Genomic DNA, 20,034 nt, shown 5'->3' on the forward strand with positions numbered 1-20,034 from the left:
GCTAATATCATTCTAAATGGTGAAAAACTGAAAGCATTCCCCCTAAAAACTGGAACAAGGCAGGGATGCCCTCTTTCACCACTTCTATTCAACACCGTTCTTGAGACTCTGGCCAGAGCAATTAGACAAAACAAAGAAATTAAAGGGATACGAATTGGAAAAGAAGAACTCAAACTATCCCTGTTCGCTGATGACATGATTATATATTTAGAGGAACCTGGAAATTCCACCAGAAAACTCTTAGAACTCATAAGTGAATTCAGTAAAGTAGCAGGTTACAAGATCAATGCCCATAAATCCAACGCATTTTTATACATAAGTGATGAATCTTCAGAAAGAGAAATTAGGAAAACTACCCCATTCACAATAGCCTCGAAAAAAATAAAATACTTGGGAATCAATCTCACAAAAGAGGTGAAAGACCTCTACAATGAGAACTATACAACACTAAAGAAAGAAATTAAAGAACACCTTAGAAGATGGAAAGATCTTCCATGTTCTTGGATAGGAAGAATTAATATTGTCAAAATGGCCATACTACCTAAAGTGCTATACAAATTCAATGCAATTCCAATTAAAATCCCAATGACGTACCTTACAGAAATAGAGCAAGCAATTATGAAATTCATCTGGAAGAATAAGAAACCCAGAATAGCTAAAGCAATCCTTAGCAGGAAGAGTGAAACAGGGGGTATTGCAATACCAGATCTTCAACTCTACTACAAAGCAATAGTAACAAAAACGGCATGGTATTGGTACCAAAATAGAAAGGTAGATCAATGGTACAGAATAGAGGACACGGACACAAACCCAAATAAACACAATTTTCTCATACTAGACAAAGGGGCCAAAAATATGCAATGGAGAAAAGATAGCCTCTTCAACAAATGGTGCTGGGAGAATTGGAAATCCATATGCAATAGAATGAAACTAAACCCATATCTCTCACCATGCACGAAACTAAACTCAAAATGGATTAAGGACCTCGGAATCAGACCAGAGACCCTGCAGATTATAGAAGAAAAAGTAGGTCCAAATCTTCACCTTGTTGGTCTAGGACCAGACTTCCTTAACACGACTCCCATAGCACAAGAAATAAAAGCTAGAATCAACCACTGGGATAGATTCAAACTAAAAAGCTTTCTCTCAGCAAAGGAAACTATCAGCAATGCGAAGAAAGAGCCTACAGAGTGGGAGAATATCTTTGCCAATCATACTTCAGATAGAGCACTAATCTCCAGAATCTATAAAGAACTCAAAAAACTCTACTCCAAGAATTCAAATAATCCAGTCGATAAATGGGCTAAGGAAATGAATAGACACTTCACAGAAGAAGATCTACAAGCAATCAACAAACGTATGGAAAAATGCTCAAAATCTCTAGTAATAAGAGAAATGCAAATCAAAACCACCCTAAGATTCCATCTCACCCCAATTAGAATGGCGATTATCAAGAATACGAGCAACAACAGGTGTTGGCGAGGATGTGGGGAGAAAGGTACACTCATACATTGCTGGTGGGGCTGCAAATTAGTGCAGCCACTCTGGAAAGCAGTGTGGAGATTCCTTAGAAAACTTGGAATGGACCCTCCATTTGACCCAGCTATCCCACTCCTTGGCCTATACCCAAAGGACTTAAAATCAGCATACTACAGAGATACAGCCACATCAATGTTCATAGCTGCTCAATTCACTATAGCCAGATTGTGGAACCAACCTAGATGCCCTTCAATTGATGAGTGGATAAAGAAATTGTGGTATATATATATATATACAATGGAATATTACTCTGTCATAAAGAACGATAAAATTATGGCATTTGGAGGCATATGGATGAAATTGGAGACCATAATGCTAAGTGACATAAGCCAATCTCAAAAAGCCAAAGGACGAATGATATCGCTAATAAGTGGATGATGACACATAATGGGGGGGAGGGAAGGGTGAGTGTTAGGGTTAGAGTTAGGGTTAGGGAGGGAGGCAAGTATGGAGGAAGGAAGTACTGTATAGAGGGTAAAGAGGGGTGGGAGGGGTGGGGGGAAGGGAAAAAATAACAGAATGAATCAAACAACATTACTCTATGTAAATTTATGATTACACAAATGGTATGCCTTTACGCCATGTACAAACAGAGAAACAACATGTATCCCATTTGTTTACAATAAAAAAAAAAAGTTTAGATTTTCAAAACCTAAAAAAAAAACCAATAAATAAATAGAAGGAAGATAAGTAGAGGATGAGGATCAGGGAGAAGGAGGAGAGGGAAAGGGAAGTACTAGAGACTGAAATGGAGCGTGTTATGTACATTTATAAATATATCAAAATGAACCCCAGTATTATGTACAACTATAAATGCTAATAAAAACATTAAAAAGTGAAAATTCAAATAAGATCTAAGAACTAGTAGTTTTCTCTGTTGTTTTTGTTTTGCAGTGCTGGCAATTGAACCCGGGGCCTCGTGTATGCCAGGCAAGCACTCTACCACTGAGCGATAGCCTCAGTCAGCAGTTTTGAATTAATGTTAAGGTCTTTTGATGATTTACCATGATTACAGAAGATGTTAACCTTAGTGGAAGCTGCATGAAAGGGATAGGGGAGCTCTACATTACTTTTGCAACTTTTTTGTAAATCTTAAATTATTACACACACATAGAAACGGTGAAACTAAGACAATTTCAGATTGGAAGCTTCATGAAGGTTGGAATTTCTCATCTGTTTGTTCACTGCTATATCCCTAGGACCTAGAACACTGACTAAACATAGGCATTCAGTAAATATTTGTTGAATAAATCAATGAACACCAACAACAGCAGTTACCATTTATACAATACTTAATATATCTTGGCTGGAATGCCAAACACTCTATCTTCATTATTCTCATTTAATCCTTCAAACAATAATGTAACATGGGAATTTTATATTTTTATATATGAGGCTATTTTATAGATGAGGCTAAGCATTTTCCTGACACTATGTACTAATAAGTGGCAGGCCCTCAGACATAGATTTATGTGACACCAAAATCTATATTCTTAACCACCATGCTACAGTGCTTTCATGTCACATAAAATAATGTCTTTTTTTTTTTTTTTTTTGGCCTATTCCAATCCTACTCAGGTTAAGACAAACTCCTCTATGATGCTTCTTTAACTAACAGTCATTATTTCTCCTTACTCTCAATTCCCAGCATATTGGGCCACACAACTTAATGTATTGGTCTCTGACTGTTAATGAATAAGCATTACCTCTTCAACCAGTTTACATCTCCTTACAGGCAATTGGGCATATTTTACAATCCCATTGACATTACAGCACATATGAAAGCTCTATAACAAAACTTAAACTTAATATTTGGTAAAGGGATGAAGAAAAACATTTAATTTGAAAAAAAAAAAAAAAAAAAAAAACCAGCAAGAAACTTCGTTTTAGATGCTTTAGGCCTGTATGGTTTAAAATTCTAAGCATCAAATCTGATTCAGAAAAATACTACCTTTAAAAGGTGATTTTTACATAAAATTTTCCACAGTATCTATTGGTAAAACCCTCTTGAGAGGGCATCTATATTGCACAGAAGGTGAAGTATGAGAATGTGCAGATAAACAGTCATCCCCAGACACGTAAACTGCCGCTTGTGTGGTGTAAATATACTCTCCCTGTGTGGAACTGCCTGGGTAACACTCTCTCTTTGGGATCTGTGGTTTCTCCATACATTCCAACTGTTCAGAGGCTGGAGTGTGGCTCAACAAGCACAAATAAACAGCTTCCTGGAGAAAGCTGCCAGTGTGAGGAGCGATGACCTCAGCAGAGAAGGTTGGCTTTTCATTACCCTGAGCCATCACTGTCCTGCTAGAGGGAAGAGTAGGAAGGACACGAGGTAAGTAGGCTTGACTGACTCAGGTCTCCCATTACACCTTAACTGTTCTAATTTAGGAGTCAGAGAAAGGAAGTACAGACAGGAGGTGAGGAAATGGCTTATAGCTGAAGAAGAAAAGGCAAAAAAGAGTTTGTTAGGTTATTCTCTGAATGAACTAAAGATGAGTGAAGTCGCCATGATAAAATAACTAATAAACATGCAGTGGGAGGTCATCAAATGCTTTAATCTACAAAGAAGACATGAAATGCAGGGTAAGTAATACGTGTTCAGAAAACAACAGACTAAAAAGTCCTCAAGATCTTCAACTCTGAGACCATTTAAAGACAAAGAAGACTACCATTTTCCCAGAGATTCACAAAATAAGAGATGCAAAAATCCCAAAAAACTAAAGTTAAACTAAAAGGGAATAACACATAATGAAAATGAATTACATATAACCAAATACTTTATATATGTCATTTCATCTGATTTGCATAACAATTCTCTGGGACAGGTTATATCATCCCTAGTAATGATCTAGACCTGGAAAATTGTAAGAAAAGACATTAACAAAGACATTTATTGTTAATGACAAAGGGATGAATTCAAGGGTGTTTCTTGGGTTACCCAAGAAATGATGTTTTACCCAAACTGCTTTTATCATAGTATTTTCTACTGTTGTAGCCCCAGAAGTCAGCAAAACTGGAACCCACCTGTCCTAAAATAAATTTACATGTTTATGACATGTTCTGATGTGTTCCACTGTGCTAGTGAGCCTGGCATCTGATAGTTGAAAAAAGAAATCTTCTGGCCTCAGATGGGAAATTGGTTGGATATGACACCTCTTGAAGAAACAATTTGTTTTGTGGGTAAGTCATTGACTTCAAAGATTTATCTGCCATGGTGCTGGAAGCTAAGAAAAAGACAGGCATCTTAGCAAATCATGATGGCAGAGGGAAACCTCATTTGACTTTCATTTCACTTTTTGGGGGGAAGGAAAACCTTGGCATGGCTGCCAAACTTCTAACTGCCCTTCCTCTTTCTCCTCTATCCCCTCCATCCCATCCTAGTTCATTAAAGACCTTCTGGTTAAGGTGCCAAATCATGTCACTTTTTCCTTTTCTTATGCCAGGCCTATGCCACCAGCACCACAGATCTTCCAGAGTTCTGAACAAACAATGGAAGAAATTAAAAGTATAGAAAAATTTAAATTGCTATGTTGTTGATGAAGTCAGTGTCTTAACTTCTGATGAGCTATTTTACATTACTAATAACATGACAGATTTGTGAATTCAGATTTGTGGGTGTGTACTTGATTACCAGAGGAACACTGAGAGAATTATCAGAGGGTAGCTGACAAGGTATATCAGGGTGTAGGTCAAGTAAAAATTCTTTATATTATTTGTGGATTGAAATATATCAAATTATTTCTCTAAAGGGAGATAGTTTAGTGTGAAGAAGTATATGTAAGTTTTATATTAGCTAGCCACAAGAGCAGCTCCCATGAAAACAGAAATATTATTACTAGATCTTAGGAATACTTTGGCCAAGGATGGAGTTCCTTCACTTCCTCTTACTGAATGGTTTCATAATAGGTAAGTTTCTCTTAACATGGAGAAAGGAGGGGTGGGGAAGTACCGTCTTTCCTGACAGGGAGAATCTAGGCCCAATTATTACTTCTGTAACCTTTGACTCTGACTTCTAAATGAATCAGAGGACCAGTGGGCTGTGAAATCGCATCCTCAGTTACCAGGTCAAGTGCTGCTGGATAGTTTCCTGTAACCATAACACAAAGGAACTGAAGAAGAGAGATGGATTCTACACGAATAGGCAGTTCCTTGTATCCTCAATGACCCTAGACTTTTCAGTTTCAAAATAGATTTTGGTGACCCTTAACTCACTGCTATGGCTCCCTGGAGTCCTTCTGCTCTAATGTACCTCCATGAATATAGAAAAGAACCAGAATCCTTTACAAATTTCACAAACGATGGCTTAACAGAAATATCTGGGCCAGTAACACTGAGGACAGGATTGCTTTAACTGAAGGCAAAATCTTTTCCTGGCAATTCTCTGTGAGAATCCAGATGCTGACAATGAGAAATGGGCAATTTTTTGTTATAATGTGTCAACTCCAGCTAAGAACTGAACTATGGAAAAAAGGAAGGAGGGGGCTGGCTGCAGGGAGAAGCACTACCCCTTTTGAAGAAGCCTATAATAGGATTAGTCATCATTATTTCACCACACCACATTTTGGCTCAATTTAACAATAAGGAGGGAAAACATGGAGCAGAAATCGCCCAGAGAAGTCTCAAGTCCATTCCTCATTCAAAACTGCAATCCGGGAAATCAGTGAAGTCCTGGTTTGCTCTGTTTCTTGCTGCCCCAATTCTCTGCTCCTTCATTACCATGGACACCAGAAGCGCGCAAAACATTACTTAAATGTTAGATGGTGGGCAATCCTAAAAAAATCTGCCAACTTTAGAACTGAAAGTTTACACCCTGATTGTTCTAGATTATGTAGAAAAGAAGTGGATCATCTCTCATAGGGCTTAGAAGACCTGTTTCAAAAAAGAAGAAACAATCCATATTTTACAATCATGAACTGTATTCACTAGAGCTATATTTTAAGTGATTTAGGAATACAAACTATTGTAATCTCCTTTTTTTCTCCAAGAGTGAATTAATGAAGTTTGCATTTCATAGATTTATTCTAATTAAAGCAATAAAAAGGGAACTTGATGCTGAAGCTTTTTACTGCAAGAGTATGTACCAAAATAAAGTACTCAACTTCCCAATTAAATTCTGATAATTACTATGTCTCAGAATGAAATCAGTGTTCCTTTTCTATAAACAACTTATTTAAATAAAGTTTTCCATCTCCATATTTATTCCACATAGTTTTAGCAAGGCATGAGGGAGGTCAACTATCTATCTAAAAAGTGGCTTTTATAGGTATGATTATTAATGGTTCTCCAGTCTGAATAGCAACAAATAAAGTCAATCAAATTATCTATTTGGACACAGTCAGCCTAGGTCATTGAGGTGAACAAAGAGAAAGTGAGTTGCCCTCTGAGCTACTTTCTGATGGAATGAGCCCCCAAATATCATCTCTTCTGTCCATTCTATAAATCACATTACCCTGATTATTTTCTTGTTGTATATTATGTTATAGTTGTCGACTTTTTAATCTTGAGAATGTTACTTTAAAAAAAAAAATTTGTAGTTGTAGATAGATAGCCTGTCTTTATTTTATTTATTTATTTTTACGCAATGCTGAGGATCGAACCCAGTGCCCCAACCATGCTAGGTAAGCGCTCTGCCACTGAGCTACAGCCCAACCCTAAGAAAGTTATTTTTATGTGCCTGAATTTCTAAATGTGTAAAATGTAGATACAATTAACTACTAACCTATCTCACAGTTTTGTTAAGAGTAAATGAGACAATACATATTATATTCTTAGAACAGTGCCTTACACATAGTGTTTATTAACTATCAGCTATTAACTAATAGCTATTCTCATCATCAGTTTATTAAAACACTAGGTCCATGAGGGCACATACCTTATTTGTCCTGTTCCCTGATATTTCCATTGCCTAGTACACATGTGCTCATAGTAGGTGGTCAAAAAATAATTACTGAATTAATTCTGTCTTATTTGTTTGGTTTGGTTTGGTTTGGTTTGGTTTGGTTTGGTTTGGTTTTATTCTGGGGCTTAACCTAGGGGGCACTTTACTCCTCAGCCCTTTTATTATTTATTTTGAGATGGGGTCTCACTAAGTTGCTTAGGGCCTCCTTAACTTTCTTAGGGCTTCACTAAGTTGTGGAGGCTGGTTTCGAACATGCAATTCCCCTGCGTCAGCCTCTGGAGTTGCTGGGTTTACAATTAGCTACCACACCCAGCTAGCTGTCTTGTGTTTTCATCCTCAAAATAAACCTCCATCAATGAAGGTAATCTGTGTACTTCTTTTCCTTGCAACAGTCCTCATCAAAACTTCACCAAGAAACTAAAATCCATCATTTAAAAAAACAAAAACAAAAACAAGATACTTGATCATAAGAAAGAGCCCTCCTGGGCCCACTGACCAAGACCACAGAGTAATCACTCTTTTCTATATTAGTATGTGGAGGTCAAGCTCCCTGATGCCACAGGGTTGTAACCATCAATTTAGCCTGTGAAGAATGGTTCCCAGTTCTGATAGGAATTCTCAGATTTCAGTCTGTTTTTCTCTCATCATTATTTTCCAATGTCTTAAAAAGCCACAAGAACCACAAGAACCTGGTCACACTCTGCTGTGGTCTCTAAGTCACAGCCACTCCAGCCTCATTTTCTTGGATGCACTTCTTCAGAGGGCCTGACCCAGCACTGACTTGGTCTATTTTGAGAGCAGCACCTCTAAATATTAATTTCTTTTACCTTCCCCTGGTTGAAGGACAGCACTCAGAGGTAGAGGTTACATACAACATAAAAGAAAATCCTCTGGGATTTAGAATCCTTCTTTCAAGAGTGTCCAGAGGAATATGATCTGCAGAGCTCACTGTCTTGCAAACATACACACAGTACTGCTCAGCCCCTTGTATGTTACATTTCATCCAGATTTCCTGGTACAATTGTGAACTTGTTTGAAAACACAAACGACCAAGGGGTAACAGCCAAGGTGAAAGGGCAAGCAGTCCTAAAGAACAAAATCAACAGAAAAACCTTCTAAAAACAATTTCTAGGAGTATTTCTGCCATTGTTTAAAGGTTAAATCATGCATCATTAAATGCATGGAAAGGCATGAATTCGAAACTGCAAGAAATATACAGTTAATATATTTTTTTTAAAAAATCAAGCTTCCTGCTATTTAGAGATAGGTCTAATTGTATCCCCCCAAAGGCCAATACTAAACATTTAAATGGTAATGAATTGAAGTCACTGGACAAGGCTATGTGATAAGCTTACAGAGTATCGTTCATAGGGAAAATTCAAGATAGGTATAGCTCAAAAATTATCAGGGTAGGCCTCCAGTCACATTAGGCGCTAAAGTGACTTGAAGGCAACAGAGAGCAGGAATTTGTAATACGGGAAGAAAACTCCTAACTCTGACACTTATTAGCTTGTTAACTTGAAGTTCTTTAAACATTACATTGAGGAGTCTCAGTTTCCTTATTAATGAAATAGAAATAATAATTGTACCAATACCATAGTACAAACAACTGTACTATGAGACAGTATGAGTTTAATAAAAATTGTCCATTATAAAATGTAACTGTTTTGTTATTAATATAAGCATGTAAAGCTTCATTAAATCCCTTTCATAGATGAGGCAACTGAGGCCAGATTTCAGAAATGTGCCTAAGGGTGCAGAGAGAGAACTTACAGGAATAAGGAGCTCACCTTTCTTCTAGGGTAGTGGTCCTTTCCCTTCATCTGCTTCTCCTATGAAGCAATACAAACAGAAGGGGCCTGAAACAGAAGGATTTTCACTAGCTAAATCTTCATTGTCAAAGAAAAATCAGGAGCTTCTAACAGTCAGGATTCCTTGCCTACCTACCAAATGCTATTTCTACTACTTCCCATTCTGTCATATAGCTAGATCTTTCAAGTATTAAAAATGTGTGTGTGTGTGTGTGTGTGTGTGCACGCGCGCGCGTGCGTCTGTCTGTCTGTCTTTGGCCAGGCATGGTGGCACATGCTTATAATCCCAGTGGCTTGGGAGGCTGAGGCAGCCTCAGCAACTTAGCGAGATACTAAGCAACTTAGTGAGACCGTGTCTCAAAATAAAATAGAAAAGGGCTAGAAATGTGGCTCAGTGGTGAAGTGCCCCTGGGTTCAATCCCTGGTACAGGGGGAAAAAAATGTCATGATAGCTTTGATGCTGGCTTACCTTTCACTTCTCAAAATAACTTAACCTCAGGCCAATCTGATGTCTTAGAGTTATAGAAGTGTCAGGTATGTGCCACTCACATACATTATTTAAATTTTAGTTTCCTGAGAACCAGAAACAGCTCACTTGGCAACTAGATTTCTATCAGTAGTGTGAAAAATCTTAAGAATTTTTCAGTAGTGTATTGGTAGATAAAAAGCTACCTATAGTTAACAGCATTCCAAACAGCTGTAAGTCTCACTACTGGTTCTCTAGAGTTCAGTATCAGTTATATAGACCAGTAGGGTTCACTTGTGCAGTGCTAGTTATAGCTTCTTAAAAAGAGCAGAACACAGAGTTATACCCCCTAAAATCAACAAGAGGGAAAAAAAAAAAAAAGAAAATAATGTTCATTATATCGAGAATAAGAATAGAGTAGATAGCGTGTTATAGCTTAAAATATAGATACAGTTGGAGATTCAAGAAATATTTACCTAACATCTATTACATGTTAAGCACCATGCCAAGTACTGGGCAAACAGGTGAAGAAGAAATGATGCCTGCAGTTAAGGAACCAGTATAAGAGAGAAACTTATAAAGGAGGTGGGGTGGGAGGGTTAAATGAAAAAGGGCCAGGAAGAAGCATTACCCCCAGAAGAGTCATATTTCACTTGGCTAGGAGCCTCCTGAGTGCTGGTACAGATTAAATGGCCTAGAAACTTGACCCTGAGGCTTGTCAATTCTGTAAAAGCAAGCAAGGCTATTAAATCTTAGCCTTTATTCCCTGCCCACCTTACTTGCTTCAGTCCATACCATGAGAACAAGATTCCTTTCTGTACTTCCTCCTTTGGAAGACTGGGAGAAGGGGTTAGCCCTCTGCCCAGAAAGTTTGTTTTCCCAAGAAGTTAGAATTCTAATTCATTAGAGCTCCAATTCATTACTCTGGAGGCTGAGGCAGGAAGATTACAAGTTTGAGCCAACTCTGGGTAACTTAGCAAGACCTTGTCTCAGAATAAAAAATAAAAAGGTCTAGGGACAAGCTCAGTGATGGAGTACTACTGGGTTCAACCTCCAGTACTAAAAAACAAAACAAAACAAAAAGCAAAAGAGCTAAGGAGAGTAAAAGTATTCCTCTAACAGTAACCCAACAATAGACTTTAATTTTAAATTAATTTAAAAACTTTTAATTTTATAAGGAAATTGTCTCAAGGAGAACCTGGAGGATAGATGGGAGGGGGGAATCTATGTTCAAGGAAGATGAACTTCAGTTCATGATTCACCTTAACAGGAAGCCTATTAACAGGTTATTCTTTCTGCCCTGGACTATTCCCAATTAGCCAGGAAAAAAAGGAAAGAGAATCCAAGAGATTATATAAATATATGATGGCATATTGGTAATAAAAATAATGCTTTGTATTTCTTTCTTTTTTTTTTTTTTTTTTTTTTTTTGGTACCAGAGATTGAACCCAAGGGTACTTAACTACTGGGCCCAGTCCTATTTTTATTTTTTGAGACAGAACCTCTCTAAGTTGCTGAGGCTGGCCTTGAACTTGTGATCCTCCTACCTCAGCTTCCCAAGCCACTAGAATTACAGGTGTGCATCACCATGCCCAGCTAATGCTATGTATTTCTTTAGCACATCCTTTCATGATGATTAAGAAGGTTATTTTTTTTTCAATATCTTTATTTATTTATTTTTATGTGGTGCTGAGGATTGAACCCAGTGCCTCACATGTGAGAGGCAAGCACTCTACCACTGAGCTACAGCCCTAGCCCCTAAGAGGGTTTTTTGTTCATTCATTTGTTTGCTTGTTTGGTGTTGGGGACTGAGCCCAGGGACTTGCATGTGCTAGGCAAGTGTTCTACCCCCTGGGCTACCATTCCAAGCCCTACTAAAATTTTTATTTTAATAGAAACAGGGTCTCACTAAGTTGTCCAGGTTGGCCTTAAGCTTGAGATCTATTGTCTCCACCTCCCAGGTAGCTGGAATTATAGGTGTGCATCACCATGTCTAAGATTAAGGTGTTTTTAAAAAGTGATTATCTCATTCAGTCTAAAAATAGTTCTGTGATATTCTAAAAGTAGTAATTATTTTTACTTTTCCATAGCCCCTGATAGGTTATTTTTATTTATTTATTTGCAGTACTATTTATTTATTTACTTGCAGTACAAGAGACTGAACCAAGGAGTGCTCTACCACTGACCTACATTCCCAGCCATTTTTATTTTATTTTGAGACAGGGTCTCACTAAGTTGCTGAGGCTGGCCCCAAACTTGTGATCCTCCTGTCTCAGCCTTCTGAGTTGCTAGTATTAAGGTATGTGACACTGTGCCCAGCTCCAGGCATATTTCACCCTGAAGCATCATGACCCTTCAAAAAATATAATCTATGAAAGATTCCTTCTAGAAATGCTCATACATCATTCAGTGATTGGTACAACATCCTCCAGAAAGAAAACTGCACAGGAATACCATTCTAAACAATTTCATGAGAAAAGTCAGCCATGAAAAACACAGGCTAAAAGGATCAGCAATTAAAGGAAATGAGAGTAAATATCATGAATAAAGGAGAAAATTAAAAACTATAAGAGGGACCTAAAGAAACAGATTTAATGGATGAAACAAGTAGCTGTTAACTACTACAGTCATGACCATCTAGAAGACATATCACTGGACAAAATTAGCTCTGTGAAAGGCATGCTCCCAAACATGTTGGGCAGCCCTCAATCAACCTACCAGAACTAAACATTCACTGCCACTACATAATCATCATTGTTCTGCTCTATTCTTCATGTACCCTGCCTGCTTCCAAGTACCTCTTTTGGGTTCACCCTTTTAGCAAAGCATTCATGTACTTACTATTCAGTGAAGAACCTGGCAATGCCATACTGGCTAATATCCTCCCTGTTCTCTAGCAGTTGGCACACTGCATCCTCCATGTACGTGAGGACATGTCGCTGGGCTGCAAACAAAAAACAAGAGAGAAAGAGAAAATGAGAGAGATTTTTACAGATCAGTGAAGTTTTCCCAATCCTAATAGGAGGCCTTACAAGTCAATCAAGGTGTGAGCTCTGCCCTAGGAAGTGGACTAGAGTAGGCAGAGGAAACTTGCTGGCCCTAATATGGTCTCGGGGGCAGAATGGGTGAACACAACATGAAGAACACAAGCTACTGCCATCTGGCTCACAGTTACTATCAGCATCAACCCTCCATCCTTCTTTCACTGAGGAAGACCAGTTGCTGAGGAGTGTTAGCATGGCTTAAGAGATATACATGGAAGTTCTTTTCTTTACACGTCCTTCCACCATCTGCCACTTCTGCATGTTCAAAAATTTATTCGAGGAATTCCATTCCTGAAGCCAGAACGATCTGACTTTAAGGAAAACATAGTTCTTTAATTTTAAAAAAGTTACTAAAAAAGGTTAAAGATCATGAATATTCCAATACTGTTATATATGTAAGTCATGACACTGGTAAATAACAACAGCATGATCTGGGTGGCTCATCTTATTAGATATCTATCATATATTGTACTTTTTTTTTTTTTTTTTTTTTTTGTGTGGTGTTGGGGATTGAACCCAGGGCCTTGTGCTTGACAGGCAAGCACTCTATGAACTGAGCTATCTTCCCAGCCCGAGATATCATATTTTCTACATTTGTTGTAACTGGAAAATGTGTCAATTAGCCATGAGCTTGTAATACAGAATGTGAATATTAGAGCTAGACAGACTTGGGTTTTTAAATTTTTTATTGGTACATTATACATAATAGTGGGATTCATTAAGTCATAGTCAGATCTGGGTTTAAATTGTGGCTCTCTCTTTCATAACAATCTGGGATAATTACCAAATCTATACCTGTTTTCTTCTGTATCAAGTGTGGAAAGCAATATAATTTCAATCTATTTCTCAAAGTATTATCAATCAGATCAATCCCTTGATCTGAACCTCCTGGGATTCCCTATTAAAATGCAGATTTGCAGATTTAGTGATCTTAAACTTCCAACTGGAGCCCAATAATTTTTAATAAATACCTTTGGTGCTTCTTATGTACCCTGAAGCTTAAGAATCACAGAACATGGGCTTTGGAGTTCAGGGAGACCCAAATTCCATTTTCAGCCCTACCATTTCCTAGCTGTGTGACCTTGAATAAATTCTCCCCAAGCCTATTTCTCCTTGTAAAATGTGATTAAATAACTCCACCTCACCTGCCAAATAGGATTTTAAGAATTAAATAATGTATGTAAAACAACACAGTACCTGATGCATTCTATATACTTGATACATTTTCTTAAAAGTCCTTCAAAGGACTGGGGTTGTATCTCAGCGGTAGAGTGCTTGCCCAGCATATGCAAAGCACTGGGTTCAATCCATAGTACCACATAAAAATAGGTAAATAAAATAAAGGCATTTTATCCATCTAAAACAAAAAAAAAAAATTATTAAAAAATTATTTTAAAAAAGTCCATCAGAATGGCCAGGGTTATAGCTCAGTAGGAGAACACTTGTCTAGCATGCACAAGGTCCTGGGCTTAATCACCAGCACCCAAGAGGGGCAGGGAACAAGCTTTTCAGAAAGGGTTATTAGGATTTACAAGCAAACAATAAAGACTAGAACTTTCTGTATAGCATGGCTCAGTGAAATGCTTCTTCCACTAGCCTGAATTTTATCTTTAGGTATGACAATGGTATCCTGACATACTTTATATAACAGCTTCCAATTCATGTTCACATTTACCATCCAGAAATTCAGAAAAATACTTTCTTCTGGAGCAGTGAGAACAAAAAAGCCAAAAGTGATGAATATACTGCCAAAAAGCAATTCCAAGAAGTTGCTGCCAAGGTTGATATTTGCCTATTTTATAGTTTCATTCCTCAGGAAGGATTACCTAAAATTTGCAAAAATGAATGCTTAAAAAAACTGTTTCTGAAGTCCTGATAGTCTAGTGAAGTTCATAAAACAAATCCACCAAGCTGAGCTCAAGCATTCATTTGACAACAGTGACCCAGGGTTTCACCATGTTTGCCCCAGCTGGAAGTACAGAAGAGCAACATGGTTACATTCCATGAGTTGTCTGCTTATATGTATGAAGTGCTTCCTCAAACTAACAACTTTCAACCACTGCAAACTGCCCTCCCCCACCCCCCAAAAAAAAGGTTGTGAAAACAAAACAAAGCCCTAGGGCTTCATCAACTCAGTTCATCCAACTGGGAAACTATTTCTTTAAGAAATGGTCCAAAGGGATATGGGGACATAGGCCAGCAGAGAGAATGTATCTAGCTAGCGTTTGGGAGGCCCTAGGTTTGATCCCCAGTTCTGCAAAAGCATAACAACACAAAGACCAAACTGGGAGATGGGGGTGTGGTTCAGCCTTAGGGCATGAACTAGCGAATGTAAGGCCTGGGTTCAATCCCCAGCACTAAGAAAAGAAAAAAAGTAAAAAGAAAAAAAAGTACCAAATCTGAAAATGAAGCTGTGAGACAATACATGCCAATTTCTGGCATTAATTATTTTCAAAATACCAATCATTATAATTAAGTAAATATTAAGCTGGGGAGAAAACAGAGCCAGACTAACAATAAAATCAGTTGTATTTTCACCTCTGTGATCCCCTTCCTCCTTTACCCACTTACTCTGATCTTACAAAAAAAAAAAAAAAAATTCCTTCTTTGGGCAATATGGCCTTTTATGACTTACCTCTACCTAAGGCTAGTACAGGATTTTTTTTTTTTTCTTTTTGATGGTAGAAATGAAAGAGATCCACTTAGAAGCAAATCCTGCTGCTTCTCCTCCCTTGCTCCAGGGACCAAAAGTCAGTGTGAAAGCCTTTTACACAAGAAATGTTTTCAGAGCCGTTAAAATCAAAGCACTTTTGTCATCCCAGAAATTTTAAAAAGAGGGGAATTTTTTGGAAAATAGACTGCACTAAAAAAAAAAAAAAAAAAAAAAAGGAAAGAAAGAAAAAGAAAGGACTATACCTGTTTAACATTTATTTGCCAGATACTTACTTGAATGTTACAATTAATAGTACCTTTTTTAAGCCCTTGTGCATTTTATTGAACAATGTGCCAGATAATGTGCTGATTGTTTTATACACATCATTTAATTTTCACCACAATCATATGATAGGCCTTTTTACTTCACAAATGGGAGAACTGAGCCATATAGAATTAATTTGCTCAAGATTACAAAGCAAGCAGAGGAGCCAAGATTCAAACTAAGATTTGTCTGATAACAAGAATCTGTGCTCTACTATATTGCCTCATCATTAATACTTATAATCAGTGATGGAAGTAAAAATTATCTTCATTTTACACAGAGCACAAAGACAGAAGTGTATGTTAATAGTAAAATTATCTGAGAAATAAGGTCCATTTGTGTCTTTGTGAATTTGTGCATGTATGTACGTGTATGTGCACATGTGTCTTTCCGTCCTGTCCCCACCTGCATACCATTTGTGTGAAGTTAGAACTTGCCCCCAAATTTCAAAGTTTCTTAAAAAGAACCACCCCACCACAAAGTATTTACCCTACCCATTCCCAGTTCACAAAGTGGAAACCAGAAGTCCTGATGCTTTTTTAAGTTGTGGGTGAAGAGAAAGAGCTAAGAGCTGCAGAGGTAGGGAAAGGCTCCTCTCCATGAGAATTTCACACCAGCCAACAGTCAAGTGTGAAGCTCTCTCTAATTGCTGCTCCTTGGTGGTTTCCTTCACCTGCAGTTCTTATCAGTCAAATGTTCCCTCTGTGGTTAAGTGTACCACCCAACCCTGGAAAATCCTTACAGTTTATCAAACTTCAATGAGACAGAAGTTCAAAGCTCTTGCCTGGCAATAAAACATGGAGAATGTCGTTTTATATTATTTTTTAAATGTAAAGGAATAGGCTTTAATTTATGTGAATGATTAAAGAATTAAAACAGCACACCTGCACCCCTGGAGGGCAAAGATACCTGGCCACCTTAGCTGCCCTCTTGGAAAAAGGAAAAGTGTTTGACTGGCTTTTCCTCTTCAGCTTCACCATGACTTCCACAAGATCAAGTTAAACCTTCCAACATGTATCAGTGAGGTTCTGAAATCTGCACTAATGTCCAGCTGCCTGTCTTTCTAAGATATCATCATTGTCTGAGATAAGCATTTATAAGTTCATCATACTACACTGAAAAATCTAAAGGAAATGTAAGGAAACGCTATGATCTATATATGAACCAAGCAAATGAAGGTAACAGTAGATGAGAAACTACCGGGTTCTGTTGATGTCCCCCATGCTGATCATTTAATCTCTTTATACCCCCGTCACTCCTGCTTTAAAAGGGGTATGATCCTAAGATTATGTTTGACAATGAACTAGTAACTTAAAAAACATTTTATATGCACAAAAAGTAACATATTAATGATTATATTATTGCTACATACCAATCACAGATTAAAACAGCACAGCAATTTACTTCACTGGTTAAGAACATGGTTCTTGAATCAGGCCCACCTGTATTTTATTTCTAGTTCAGGACTAGAACTATGTGACTTTATGCAAGTTACCTAATCTCTCTGCCCTTTCTGTAAAGTTTAGGCAGTAATAATACCTACCACTAAAGACTGTAGTGAGGATTAAATAATCTATGTAATAATCTTACTTGGCACATAGTAAGTGCTCAATAAATAATAGCCCCCTACCCACCTGCTTAAAGTTCTATTCACCCAACCAATAATATTTCCAGGTTATATTCAGACTATGTATAATCCTATTCCTATAATAACATATACATAATCACACACACATTTTAGCTATAGCTTTTAAACTTGTGGGAAGCATTCACCTATTAACTGCTAATTACTCAGGAGGCCCTAATTTATATGGGGAAAGTCCAAAACTATTTCCTTTTACTCTCTTCCCAAACATAAATACCATCAAAGTGTAAGCTGTTTATTTCGCAATTAAATAAAGGGTCCCATTTGGAAAATTTTGCTTGAGGGGTCTAGAATTTCCACATACAACATTAGTTACACCCTTTTTATTCTTTAAATTATTATTTAATAGTCTCAATGCTAAAAAAAACAAGTCTCGGTGGGAAAATATTCATGAGTTACTATATGTTGATATTAATAGATACAAGGGCAATAATAGTGTGAATGAAAAGCAGAGTATATGCATATATTCAAGTTGAACTTTAAATGTGACTTTTTCTTCCCTTAGGAGCAACTTTTTTTTTTGGTGATACTGGGTATCGAACCCAGGGATGCTCTACCACTGAGTGACATTCCCAGCCCTTTTTTATATTGAGACAGTGTCTCAATAAATTTCTGAGGCTGACCTAGGACTTTCCATCCTCCTGCCTCAGCCTCCAGAGTCACTGGGATTATAGGCAGGCATCACCAGGCCCGACACCAGAATCCTTCTGAGACACATTTAAGTCTCCGAGGCTTCTTGAGATTCAGATGTTGGCTGACAAAAAATGTGTGTATGTTGAGCTAAATTAAAGCTGTTCTCTAATATAATAAAAATAAGCCTGTGAACCAAAATATGCCAGGTAAACTGCTTAGATGCTTCAAGTTCAATATCATTTATAAATCACTAACATAATACAGTATTTGCTCTTGTGAGCTACAAATAGATAGCTTAATGGTTTAAAAAGTTACTAGACCTCTAAAATTAATGATCTGTATCCTCCATCTTTACTAGTATGTCCTGGTCCAAGACAAATGATTCTAGTGAAACATTTTATCATCCATACAAGACCATCTTTGATCTTAGACCACATTAGATCAATTTCCCTTGACCAAAGGGGATGAGGAAATGAGGAAAATAAGCACATTTAGTTCTTATACAACTCAATGAGGTAGGTAATAGATTTTTTGAAGCCCAAAGAGGTAAGGAACTCCTGCCCAAAGTCTAAAAAATTACTGAGGAAGGATTCAAACTTAGACTTGACTCCAAAGTCAACCCCTTCTACTAGAGCTCAGCACGCCTCAAAACCAAAATGAATACAAAACAAAACAAGAAACATCCAAAATCCTATGATGTGTCCCTTCTTACATGTATTAATCTAGAAACTGCTGGCTTTTGCTGTAAATATTAGAAAAGCTTAAACTGGCAAATCAGACAAAGTATTGTCAAGATCTTTACATTATAACAAATGTTTCTTGTGTGTGTGTTACTGGATATTGAACTCAGGGCCCATGGGTGCTCTATCAGAGCTACATCATCAGTCCTTTTTATTTTTGAAACAAGGTTTGATAATTTGCTGAGGTTGGTCTTGAATTCTGTACCCTCCTACTTCAGCCTCATGAGTACCTGGAATTTCAGGTACACCCCACCACACCTGGCACAAATATTTATTTCTAATTACATACGTAATTATGTTGAAAAGTCCAAATGACACAGAAAAGGTTAAAGACCAATTCCATAGATAATAGCAGTTATCAGTGTGAGATGCATACTTGCAAATATACAGAAATACACAGCTTATAAGCTTGTTTTTTTTAAAGTTGTTTTTAAGTAAATGACATATACTTTTCTGCACCTTGCTTTTTTCACTCAACTATGTCTGTTGATCTTTTTATAAAACAATATAGAACAACTTACCCTTTTGATATTTCCCAAAGGTAGGTATTTTCCTATTTACAAATATTTAGGTTGTTTCTATATTTTGATTGTACCTCCTGAATGCTAGGTAAGAACTCTATCTCTGAGCTATGACCTCAGCCTTGTTGAGTATTCCTGGACATGTTTCATGTTTCCCTGTACATATGTGCAAGAGTTCTTCTAAGGTAGAAGTTCTTCAAAATGGAATTGGTACTTCAAAAGATGCATACATCTTCACGTTTACTAGATTTGGGCAATTGATTTTATAAGGTAGTTATTCCAATTTACACTCCCACCAGTCATAAGAGAACCTGTTTTCACTGCCGATTTTGCCAATTTAATAGTTATAACAATGCTCTGTCACGTAATTTTAGTTTGTTTACTTATTTATTTATTGGTAATAGGGAATCTAGAGGTGCTTTCCCACTGAGCTACATTCCCAGCCCTTTTTAACTTATTTATTTTGAAACAAGGCCTTGCTAAGTTGCTGAGGCTGACCTTGAACTTGTGATCCTCCTGCCTCAGCCTCCTGAGCTGCTGGGATTACACATGCAGGCCAGCATACCTGGCCCTAATTTTAGTTTTCTTGATTACAAGTACACTTATGCATAGTTTCATGTTTCTCTGTATTTCTTCTTCTGTGAACAACTTATTAGTATCTTCTGCCAATCTTCCCCTCTGCCAATTTTTTCTTCTTCTTGATTTGTAGACTTTTCCAATTCTGTATAAGTCACATATACATCCACATTATGACTT

The 20,034-nt window shown here is 37.3% G+C and overlaps 1 protein-coding gene across 2 annotated transcripts in view; it reads right to left on the reverse strand.

Moving 5' to 3' along the window:
* Window positions 1–20,034, reverse strand: part of CSTPP1 (centriolar satellite-associated tubulin polyglutamylase complex regulator 1) — a 180,253-nt gene that overhangs the window by 132,548 nt on the left and 27,671 nt on the right. For both annotated transcript variants that reach the window (XM_079103246.1, XM_079103247.1), the window contains exon 2: window positions 12,560–12,662. In XM_079103246.1, the coding sequence (XP_078959372.1) occupies window positions 12,560–12,662 (103 nt within the window). The remainder of the gene's footprint in view (window positions 1–12,559; window positions 12,663–20,034) is intronic.

This window comes from Sciurus vulgaris (assembly GCF_902686455.1).
Source record: "Sciurus vulgaris genome assembly, chromosome: 11".
NCBI lineage: Eukaryota > Metazoa > Chordata > Mammalia > Rodentia > Sciuridae > Sciurus > Sciurus vulgaris.